Genomic DNA, 12,093 nt, shown 5'->3' on the forward strand with positions numbered 1-12,093 from the left:
CCAGGGCCCTGCTGGATTTGACATCTTTCCGCAGGGCCTGCAAGATTGAGCTGTTCCGCCTGGCCTTTGGGCTGGACTCAGTCTGACCCCTATGTTTTCCTAGCCTTATGGTTTTGATTTGGGCTACTTTAAAATGAGGCTGCATTTAAATTTTTTAATTTAAATTGTATTTTAACCCGTATTTTAATAAATTGATTTTACTGCTTTTACATCTTATTGTAATTTTACTGGTGTCAGCCGCCCTGAGCCCGGTTTTGACTGGGGAGGGCGGGGTATAAATAAAAAATTATTATTATTATTATTATTAGTCTGAAATCTCCCCACTGTATGATAACAAGAGCAGCTTTAAAAAAGCATTAACAATTAATATTCACTGCAGTATTACCATACCAGTTCAGAGTTACATCAAAACCTGTCTTAAGTTTTCACCTAAGACAGGGATGTGCTAGATCACTTACTATGAGTTCTAAACATTTATTGTTGCCTGAAAATGTGTTGTTTTTAAGCAGTAACACATGCTCCATGAGCATTGCTGGTTCACTCAGATACCAAAACACTGAACCCAACAATTTCAAATTGCCCAGAGGTTACATAGAGGCCTTGTCTGGTCTAGGCATCTGCATGTACAGAATATAGGATGTTTGGCACACCAAAATTCCAGGTGGACCACTTTGGCACCTGGACTAAAGTGGTACATTATCGTTAGAGCACACCCCCTACAAGATTTGAGTTTCAAGCACTGCTATACCACAACCATGCCATGGTCAAATACAGGTGGCATCCCATCATATTTTACATGTTTATTGCAAGTGTTTTCGGTAAATGTGGCTTAGGTCTTACTTACATTATTATTGCTGTAATGGTCAAGAATTGAAGGAAGGAGAGGCAGGATGAGGGTGAAACCCAACAAGTCTATGATGAGTGCAATAAAAACAATGGTGATCACACGAGTAGAGCCCTCTTCAGTTCCCAGTGACTCCTTGAGAGGCCTCCTGCTTTCTTGGCTTTCCCCCAGTGACATTGTCTCAGCAATCCCACTCTGAAATACAAAGGGTGTGGGGTGGTGGGGGAAGGGGAGGAATTGGATAACTTGCTGACTCATTCTCCCTTAATAGAAATACAGTAATAACTCTACTTACGAATTTTTCTACTTACAAATGGAGCTCCGTCCGCCATCTTGGATGCGGTTTAGATAGGATTTTTTCTACTTACAAATTTTTAGATAGGGTTGCTTCGACTTACGAATTTTTTCTCCCAATGCATTCCTATGGGATTCGACTTACAATTTTTTTTGACTTACAAATGTGTGTTCAGAACGCATTAAATTCGTAAGTAGAGGTACCAACCACTGTATTACTGCAGCTAATGAAGTTTTATTTGTTTTATTACTTCGAGTATTATTTAATACAGTAAACCACAAAAAATCCAAATAAACACACAGACATTAAAATTTAATATATTTGGTACCACAGTATCAATAATATCAATGAAACTAACCTACAGCTCCAATTCCCAATGTTGGGCTGGAACACAATGCCATTGATTTTCAATGCAGCACCCTGATGTGTCATTAATCAGGTGCTCTTCGAAGAAGATGCTTTAGTTGGAAGTATTTGTCATAGCCTTTAGCAATCAAATAAGGTCTGATGTTGAATACAGATGACTTTTAACTGCCGCAGGAAGAACAGCGAGCTCTCATCTGTATTCTAATAGGGTTTAAAAGTATGCAAGCTGTATTCTTTAGGGCAGTGATGGCCAAACTTGGCCCTCCAGCTGTTTTGGGACTACAACTCCCATCATCACTGCTTTAGGGTAAAACATTTGAGTGCCCACAGAGGTGGAACGGCCACACTCTGTCTTCTCAGAGGCCCCTGTGCTCTAGTGAGGACTGAAACCACACTCTCCTCTGAGAGGAGGCATTGTAGTAAGAGAAGCACAATCTAGCTGTAAAGGTTTAAATACTGTACTGTATATTCCGGCATATAAGACGACTGGGCGTATAAGACGACCCCCAACTTTTCCAGTTAAAATATAGAGTTTGGGATATACTCGCCGTATAAGAAATACGACCCGGCGTATAAGACGACCCCCGACTTTTGAGAAGATTTTCCTGGGTTAAAAAGTAGTCTTATACGCAGGAATATACACAGAATATACACAGAACAGACTTCCTTGGGCAAGGTTATCAGCTGCAGAAAACTGATAAATGAGTGTGTTCTATCAAAAAGCAGATTGACAGGATGCACATGAGACAGAAATTAAAAAATACGAAGGATATGAAGCATACTCCTTATTATCACTTTTCCCATATGTACAAATGAAGCTGCAAAAATGCATATTGTTCAAGACATTTCTCACCACATCCCCGTCCATGGTCCGCTGTGGTCTCACACTTGTAGCAGCCGCTGCCCTGAAGTGCTCATATCATCTGGTGGTACTGCTTAATGGTTTGGTTTTCTGCGGAATTTCTGAAAATGGGTAAAAATGTCAGGGTGGTGGGGAAGCTCAACAACTTTATCGCCTGGATTTTCACTTTTTGAAATATGGCAACCCTAGCTTTTATGGCTGCATTTTTAACACTGATACATTGTTTGGTTGCAGCTGCAATTATGTTTTATGTGTTTTTTGTTAAAAGTCACATTATAAGGAGGGTTACTAATTTTCGAAAAGAAACCAAATATTTAACAGTGCCAAGTGATATTTATTTCGCAGTACAGTACGATTTAAACCTATAGCATCAACTATCAGAGGCTAAACGCGGGGAATTGGCGCGCGTCCTGCGCGCGCGGCAAGGCTGCTTCCTGGGGCGAGAGCAGGACTGGAATGCAAAGACTGAGGACCCCTCGGCATGCGGGGGGGGGGAGAGCTGCCCCAATAAATCAATACAAATCAATACCAATCTGAGGTTCTGCCTCCCTAACAAAATTCCTGGCTGCGCCCCTTCCCCTGGGGACCCTCCCCTCTCCCCTCGTTCCGGCAGGTGGACGGTGCCCGCGCCTCGGGCTCGCGAAGGGAGCCTTCTTCGCCCGAGGGGGCGGCGGCGAAGGAGGCAGCCGTGCCCTTCTCCCTTCTCCTCCTCCTCCGGACGGGGACCCGGCGAGAGAAGCGCCAGGGGCGAGAAGAAGGGGAGCCTCGCCGGTGAGGGAGGCCGCGCGGGACCCGCGCGCTGCAACCGCCCCGCCCGCCCGAGCCCCTCCCGGCCGCCTGGAAGCCCACCTGCCCGGACAAGCGCGGGGACCGGACGGGCAGAGCGGCGGCGGCGGCGGCGGCTGCCCGAGAAACGAGGCGTCGGCGTCCGGGGTCCTCCGTGGCGCAGCTTTCCCTGCCGCTTCCTCTTCCGGGCTGGGGCCTCTCCCTGCGCCTCCAAGGCCGGAGCAAGTGGAGTCTCCCAAGACGGGCGCCGAGGGCAGAAGATTCTTCAATCGGCGCCGCTCGGCGAGCATCCGAGGCGGCGCGCAAAAACGCCCCGCCGCTACTTGCTGCCGTGCGCGGGTACCGGGCGCCCGCGAGGCGCTTGCTGGGTCCGGCCAAGGGGCCCCCCAGCCCGGCATCCTCTTCTTCCAGGAGCCCCTTGGTCCTTGGCAGCCCTTCCTCGCCTCCCGGCGGGGTCCAGCGAAGGGCCTTCGGAAGCCCAGCTGCCTCCCTTGTTGGCGGGCAGAGCGGGGCCAGCGGGTCTTAGACGGGACCCGTCGGCAGCCGTTTCCTCCTCGGTGAATTGTTGTTGTTGTTTAGTCGTTTAGTCGTGTCCGACTCTTCGTGACCCCATGGACCATAGCACGCCAGGCACTCCTGTCTTCCACTGCCTCCCGCAGTTTGGTCAAACTCATGTTCGTAGCTTCGAGAACACTGTCCAACCATCTCGTCCTCTGTCGTCCCCTTCTCCTAGTGCCCTCCATCTTTCCCAACATCAAGGTCTTTTCCAAGGATTCTTCTCTTCTCATGAGGTGGCCAAAGTATTGGAGCCTCAGCTTCACGATCTGTCCTTCCAGGGAGCACTCAGGGCTGATTTCCTTAAGAATGGATAGGTTTGATCTTCTTGCAGTCCATGGGACTCTCAAGAGTCTCCTCCAGCACCATAATTCAAAAGCATCAATTCTTCGGCAATCAGCCTTCTTTATGGTCCAGCTCTCACTTCCATACATCACTACTGGGAAAACCATAGCTTTAACTATACGGACCTTTGTCGGCAAGGTGGTGTCTCTGCTTTTTAAGATGCTGTCTAGGTTTGTCATTGCTTTTCTCCCAAGAAGCAGGCGTCTTTTAATTTCGTGACTGCTGTCACCATCTGCAGTGATCAAGGAGCCCAAGAAGGTAAAATCTCTCACTGCCTCCATTTCTTCCCCTTCTATTTGCCAGGAGGTGATGGGACCAGTGGCCATGATCTTGGTTTTTTTGATGTTGAGCTTCAGACCATATTTTGCGCTCTCCTCTTTCACCCTCATTAAAAGGTTCTTTAATTCCTCCTCGCTTTCTGCCATCAAGGTTGTGTCATCTGCATATCTGAGGTTGTTGATATTTCTTCCGGCAATCTTAATTCCGGCTTGGGATTCATCTAGTCCAGCCTTTCGCATGATGAATTCTGCATATAAGTTAAAAAAGCAGGGAGACAATATACAACCTTGTCGTACTCCTTTCCCAAATTTGAACCGCTCAGTTGTTCCATATCCAGTTCTAACTGTAGCTTCTTGTCCCACATAGAGATTTCTCAGGAGACAGATGAGGTGATCAGGCACTCCCATTTCTTTAAGAACTTGCCATAGTTTGCTGTGGTCGACACAGTCAAAGGCTTTTGCATAGTCAATGAAGCAGAAGTAGACGTTTTTCTGGAACTCTCTAGCTTTCTCCATAATCCAGCGCATGTTTGCTATTTGGTCTCTGGTTCCTCTGCCCTTTCGAAATCCAGCTTGCACTTCTGGGAGTTCTCGGTCCACATACTGCCTAAGCCTGCCTTGTAGAATTTTAAGCATAACCTTGCTAGCGTGTGAAATGAGCGCAATTGTGCGGTAGTTGGAGCATTCTTTGGCACTGCCCTTCTTTGGAATTGGGATGTAGACTGATCTTCTCCAATCCTCTGGCCATTGCTGAGTTTTCCAAACTTGCTGGCATATTGGGTGTAGCACCTTAACAGCACCATCTTTTAAAATTTTAAATAGTTCAGCTGGAATATCATCACTTCCACTGGCCTTGTTATTAGCAGTGCTTTCTAAGGCCCATTTGACTTCACTCTCCAAGATGTCTGGCTCAAGGTCAGCAACCACACTACCTGGGGTCCTCGGTGAATTGGCGTGAGCCAATTTGGTGGCCATCGCTGTCTCGTGAGGGAGCCAGTTGCATCGTTGATGGGCTGCGTGAAGGGCTTTTCTTTTCTCTGCCCCAAAGCTTTCAACATTTTCAAAACGGTTTTTTGGGTATGCGTCTTGAGTACCATTTTTGACTCGCTGGTGTACAAGTCTAAATTCAATGCATGATATTTGAAATTTTCCACTTCCAAGAATGAGTTCACCTTTATCAACATCATCATACTATAAATTTGCAGGTTCATTGGCTTTTGCCCTCAGCTCCTCTGTTGACATAGAATCTAACTGGCTTTATGTATGTAATAGAGCAAATTTTCTTGTATGGTAACTGTGAGAATGATCAGGCACATACCAAAGAGCAAGTCCCACTTGGGATGTCTGAGTAAAAATGCTTAGGATTGCAGTATAATACTGCAGTCTTTACCCAGTTACCTGGGAATAAGTTCAATTGAATTCAGTGGGACTTAATTTCTGAGTAGAAACGTTCAGTGCAAGACTCAATTTAAAGCGGATTGGCTACATTTCCCTTCAAAATTACAGGAAGGAATAAATACAAAGTGTTTCACATGTCAGCATCACATTTATTTCATTTGGTACAAGTAATTTACAGCAGTGCCCTCTTCATGTATTCAAATGGTATAAACATGTACGTTGTCCTCTAGATCCAAACAAACACCTCCATCCCACCCCACCTATTATCAGCAAGCAATACTCCAAAGTGCTTATCTTGTGAATTTGCCATTTAAATTGTTTTATCATGACAAATGCTCCTGCCCCCCCCAAAAGGCAAGATGGGAAAGTCTGATCTCTTCATCACTTTTAATTGATCTGAGACCTGGCGTGCTCTGGTCCATAGGGTCACGAAGAGTCGGACATGACTAAACGACTAAAAAACAACAACTGAGACATGGAAAAAGAAAAAGGAGAAAGTATATTTCCAGGAGTTGGATCCTTAGATTTAACAGCAAAACAAAGCAGTGGACAGCAACAAAACACACACATTTTCAACTTTGCTTGGAGGGCAGGCTTCCCCATCCCTCTCTTCAGAATTTCAGTGTTACAAAACCACAGGGGACCCAATCTTCAGCTTCACTGGGGAGAGCCACCAGCCTCAGTCCAACTATTCCCTCCCTCTCCCTGCTTCCTCTTGTAAAATGAGCCTTCCACTTCAAGGGGAAAAGATCTGAAATGAACACTCAGCAACAAACTGACGAAGTGTGCATGCACACGAAAGCTCATACCAAAATAAAAACTTAGTTGGTCTTTAAGGTACTACTGAAGGAATTTTTTTATTTTGACTCAGCAACAAAGGCGGCTAGTCGCTTACAACAAACATTACTTTTTCCTTTTCTCTCTCTGGCTGAAGCCCACAGTAAATGCTGACAGTTGGGAGCCTCAATGGTGCCTTCTGGAAGCTTCACCTGGTGCAAAAACCTAGCTAGCCCCCCCTCCCCCCCAGCTACAGCTTTTGCCAAACGGCACCTGGCTTAAACCTAATAATAATAATTCATTATTTATATGCTGCCCATCTGACTGGGCGTAGGCAGGAAATGCTCTGCCACCAATTCAGCATCTTTTACATTTTGCACAAAATGCAAGCGCCACTCCAGTTGAGTGCAAAAGTGCAGCTTGCCTTTGGCACTGAAACTTTCAGCAGGAATCTTTACAGTTTGATCAGGTGATTGGACAGGTATAGGTACCCCAACACCTGTCAGAAGTGGCCCCTGGAAGGTGAGCTAATCCAAGATCCAACTGGATACTGGGATGTAGCCAATGACGCTTTCTCACAGATGGAATTAAAGTCAATTAAAACTCATGCTACAGGGGTGTGGGAGAAAGGTCAAGTCATGCTGTAGGAATAAAAGGCTGCTTGTACAACCTTGGATACTGCCAGTATATACAGGTGAAACTTGGAAAATTAAAGTATCGTTGAAAAGTGCATTTATTTCAGTAATGCAACTTATTATTTTTTATTTTTATTTTTACATGCTTTCTTTTGGAAATTCCACAGTAATAAAACAAATAGTTACAATAATACAAAAATAAACATCGCTATTACATTTCATTAATTCCATTCCATTTATAATTGACTCGCCTAACGACAAATAATTACAACAAATAAAGGCTTGACATATCTTGCTTTGCATGTCATGCATCTATCTCATATATTGGTTTCACCTTTTAAGTTGCGTTACTGAAATAAATGCCCTTTTCGACGATATTCTCATTTTCCAAGTTTCACCTGTATGCAACACTTACTTGGTTTTAATTAGCAAGAGCTTGCTTAGAAGGGAAAGGCCTACAATGATTCCCAATTAGTTCAGAGGCCAGTGTGCTACTTGCTTGCAGTGCCAGGATAATTGTTCCACATGTTATGAAAAAAATACACCAATAATCAATTGCCGCCCCAGGAAAAAACCCTCCATTGATATCCTGTGGTTTTGCTGCTCATCTACCAAAAATGCCAGTTGGGGAGAGAACATTGTATTCCCTGTTTCCACATTTCTTTCAAATACCTTCTTCCAAAGCCACATTCTTTTTCTAAATAAACATGTCTGTATCTGGTATACATTTTTTCAACGTGAACATTCCTTTATAAGGAAATGCCTATCTGTCCAGTTTGTGTTTTCCCCCTCTTAGTAATAGACCCACACATAAGATGCACAACACAAAATGTAAAATGTCTCTGGTTTCCTTCTGTACAATATAAAACTGTATATTTAAAACTTTTTTCTTTTCAATGCCTTCCATTCTCCTTCCTGCTGAGCAAGACTCCTGAAGAGTTGTTTCACTTTTCTTTTTCTTTCTGAATCCCTGAAAATTAAAATAAAATCACTTTTATTTGGGAACTACCCGTCCAATCAAGGTTTGAAATATACAACCTCTGATACAGTTTTAACTGAATTGGTGGCTATAAGAAATCCTCACCCATCACATCCACCTTTCAAAATTTATGAGAACCAAATGTTTTTATCCAGACCACCTAGCATTTCTAGTTTTCAAATGACCTCATGGTTTCAGAATTCTTAATAGTGGGTGATTCTTCAAAGACATGGAAACAAATCCCTGACAGGGATCAAACCATGCTCTACAAAGGCTGAGTGCATATATCTTCCTTAGCCATGGTGAACAGGCTTGATTCAGAATAGGAAGGGGCCTCATATGCCATTTGCATTATTCTAATGCTTGAGTAGAAAGAGGACAAACTGCCTAAAGTTTTGAGAAATGACAATGAAAGATTCACTTGCGGATGACTATTTCTTTCCAATGTGACCACTCTTTCTGACATCAGTCCTAGTTGTAAGATGAAACTGCAACTTTCAAAAATGTTTTTTTGGGGAATGAATAGAACACTGCAGACTGCATGTCAAGATATGAGGATTAGTGCAGTCTGTTACTTGTGAGTTAGCGATTGCTGGAAAAAATATAAACAGGGTTTATAAAGGGTTTGATTTCATTTGAAATCTGGTGTATTTCTACATTAAAACCACTGCAATAGATCACCTTACTGCTGTCTCTCTTAGTTATCTCAAGGATAAAAAATCTAAACCAAAGGGAATTAAAAGAATATACGCATTACCTTTCCATGGTTTCTGCAAGCTGCATTCTAGCAAGGAATTGGTTATCTTTGCGGATCTCACGAACAGCTCCCTTAAATTCACGTTTGTGCTTATGAATTAGCCGTTTTCTTTCCTGTTCTTTCTTACTGCTTTCTTGTTTTCTTCCAAATTCCAGGCTGAAATTATAAAGTACATTATCTCAAACACACTTTCCTGCTGGACTTAACTGGAACTCTTTTTTTTTGCCGCAGGATCAACAACACTGCACACATATTGTGGACATTGTTACCACAGCAAATTAATTTCATAACATAAAAATCTGATCCATTTTTATATGGTTTAGCATATGTAAAGGTAAAAAACAGCAGAATTATTTCCACCTTATATATAAACTGTTATTTTTAATTTATGTAGCTTCTTCCAGCTATTAACAAGGTGATGCAGCCCCTAAAAATGCCTTTTATAAGCCAGTAAATTAAAGGCATTAGAATAAAGTTACAGAAATAAACTGGTGTTTCACAGTAGCAGCAGCAGTAAGGTCACAATGTTTTGCAATTCCCTTTCCTTACATAGTACTGTTTTAGTAGCATGTAGTGTACTAACCCTCAAATTAAGTGTCTGATTTACATAGGTGCATATCTACCAGAAGTCCCCCTAGGTCAGGCACCCCCAAACTTCGGCCCTCCAGATGTTTTGGACTACAATCCCCATCTTCCCCGACCACTGGTCCTGTTAGCTAGGGATCATGGGAGTTGTAGGCTAAAACATCTGGAGCGCCGCAGTTTGGGGATGCCTGCCCTAGGTTTTTTGCACACCTCAGGTAGGCTTAGGGTAGACTGGTTAATTACTTTGACTGAGGCTGCCCTATGGCTAGATCACATGCCACACTGGCTGCTCTGAAACCACGAGAAACCATGCGGGAAGGCAAAATATGTGGTTAATTCTTATGCTACCCAAGGCAAAATAATTACTACCAGCCACATGATTCCCAGTTCAAACATTAATGATTCAGGATAGGATGCAACCACTGGACCTTAGCTATATGTCTTTAGCTTTTCTTCCTAGTCTCATCACCTGAATTAATTTCACATGGGGCTGTAAAAACTAAGCAATTATGTGAATTAAGCAGAGCTATCAATTCAACTTAATTGTTGAACAGGGTTTGGCATGGATACAAAGTGTCAAATTTTATTTGCAACACAGGCAACCTCCATACATGACCCTCAGCTGTATTTCTTCCAGAGCTAGAGATACTCACACTTTCACTATTTTGGGTGTGAACAGCTTCAAAGGCACTGGCTTTTTCTTTTCGCACACCAAGGGATAACGTTGCCCTTTGCTCTCCAGCTGTTTCAGAACACTGTCAAGCAGCTCCTGAAAATGAAACTCTGCTTTAAAAAGGCAGTTGAATAAAACACAATAAAACAAATATACAGATACACTTATAATACAGTTAACAGATACTTACAAAAAAGTGTGTGTGAAATTGTATCTGAATTTGCCTGGTGCTTTCAAAAACGTTTTTGATAGTCTTCCAACAAAAGACGCCCACGTGAATTTAGCGGTCATGAAATAAGAGGACAGGTCCTTTTAGGGATCAACAACCAGCTAAGGAACTGGAAGCGGAGGGTAGGAGCAAACAGTTCTTGCAATGGAAGCAAGCAGGCAGTTGGGGTCTATATCGGAGTGCTACTGATAGTTCATCACAAGCCGGTGTCAGGCAGTCAACGAAACAGCCAAGTTTGTGGATATCACCGGATGTGAGGGACAGGGGATACCGGGAGGTCCCTCCCATCTTGAGCTCCAGCCCATCCCCGAGCGCTGGGGAAAGCAGGGAGAGTTCCGCCTCAAGTGGAGAAGCAGGAAGTGGTTTCCGAGGCTCAGGCAAGGTAGCGGAGCCACTGCCCAAGGTGGGACAGGAAGGGGGGAGCAAGGGGGGAAGGCCGATCCCGCCGACCCCGGAATTGCGCAAGAAACGTCGGGGGAAGAGGCTGGGTCTCCCCAAGCTTTTATGCTGGAGGAAAACGCGCCAACCTCCATTCGGAGGTACTGAAGAAGACTGACAAGATGTGCCACTCTCTGTAAATAGCACTGCCTTTAGCACTGTAAATACACAGCACCAATAAAAGGATAAAATGCAGAGCTGTGTGGAGTCGTTACTCTGAAGTAGCCCACCCAGGCCACTGTGACAGCTAATTAATCAAGATGTGAAAATCCAAGTAGACTGCAAAGACCTCAAAGGAGATCTCTCCAAACTGTGAGAATTGGCAAATGTAAGGTAAAGGTAAAGGGGCCCCTGACCATCAGGTCCAGTCGTGTCCGACTTTGGGGTTGCTGCGCTCATCTCACTCTATAGGCCGAGGGATCTGGCGTTGTCCGCAGACAGCTTCTGGGTCATGTGGCCAGCATGACAAAGCTGCTTCTGGCGAACCAGAGCAGCGCACGGAAACACCGTTTACCTTCCCGCTGGAGCGGTCCCTATTTATCTATTTACACTTTGATGTGCTTTCGAACTGCTAGGTGGGCAGGAACTGGGACCGAACAATGGGAGCTCACCCCGTTGCAGGGATTTGAACCGCCGACCTTCTGATCAGCAAGCCCTAGGCTCAGTGTGTGCAAAGTGTTACAGACTGGGTCAAAAGGCTAACTCTCCAACAGTGTGAGTGCATCCAAATTGTCAATGACTAAATAGGAAATGTATTTCGATTGTGGAAGATAGCTCCATGAGTAAGGTAACTTAGTATGCAAATTTAAAAATTCCTAGCACGGTATTTGCTTTTTCATCATACTGATTTTACATTCATCTGTTGTGTGATGCATTTGAAATACCATGCACAGTTCTGATTATCCCATCTCTAAAAGGGCATTGTATCAGAGGTGGAAAAAGCATTGGAGAGGGGAACCAAAGTAGTCCAGAAGATTGAATACCACCTCTCAAAAGGGCAGGCTAAAGTGTTTGGAGCTTTTTGCTAATAGGGAGAGAACTAAAGGGGAGGAAGAGATTCATAGAAATTATATATGGTGTGGAGAAAGTATTTCTCCCTCTCATAATACAAGAACCTGGGGTCCCACAATGAAATTGACTGACAAAATTCAGGGCAAACAATATAAAATCCTTTACACAACACATGATTGATTAATGGAATCCATTGCCACACAGTGCAATGATGGTCAATAGCTTAGATCAGGCTTCCTCAACCTCGGCCCTCCAGATGTTTTGAAACTACAATTCCCAT

At 44.0% G+C, this 12,093-nt stretch overlaps 2 protein-coding genes across 2 annotated transcripts in view; both read right to left on the reverse strand.

The window, feature by feature from the left end:
* The window catches only part of MFSD10 (major facilitator superfamily domain containing 10), a 29,498-nt gene extending 26,344 nt beyond the window's left edge, over window positions 1-3,154 (reverse strand). Inside the window, 1 exon segment of the mRNA XM_060279041.1 lies at window positions 845-3,154. Within this exon segment, the coding sequence (XP_060135024.1) occupies window positions 845-1,102 (258 nt within the window). The 5' untranslated portion in view covers window positions 1,103-3,154.
* Window positions 3,155-5,521: 2,367 nt separating this feature from the next.
* The window catches only part of NOP14 (NOP14 nucleolar protein), a 31,818-nt gene continuing 25,246 nt past the window's right edge, over window positions 5,522-12,093 (reverse strand). The window contains exons 16-18 of the mRNA XM_035113142.2: window positions 10,116-10,231; window positions 8,878-9,033; window positions 5,522-8,111 (exon numbers count right to left, since the gene is read on the reverse strand). Coding sequence (XP_034969033.2) covers window positions 8,018-8,111; window positions 8,878-9,033; window positions 10,116-10,231 — 366 coding nt within the window. The 3' untranslated portion in view covers window positions 5,522-8,017. The remainder of the gene's footprint in view (window positions 8,112-8,877; window positions 9,034-10,115; window positions 10,232-12,093) is intronic.

The sequence above is a fragment of the Zootoca vivipara genome, chromosome 9 (assembly GCF_963506605.1).
Source record: "Zootoca vivipara chromosome 9, rZooViv1.1, whole genome shotgun sequence".
In the NCBI taxonomy this organism is placed as follows: Eukaryota; Metazoa; Chordata; class Lepidosauria; order Squamata; family Lacertidae; genus Zootoca; species Zootoca vivipara.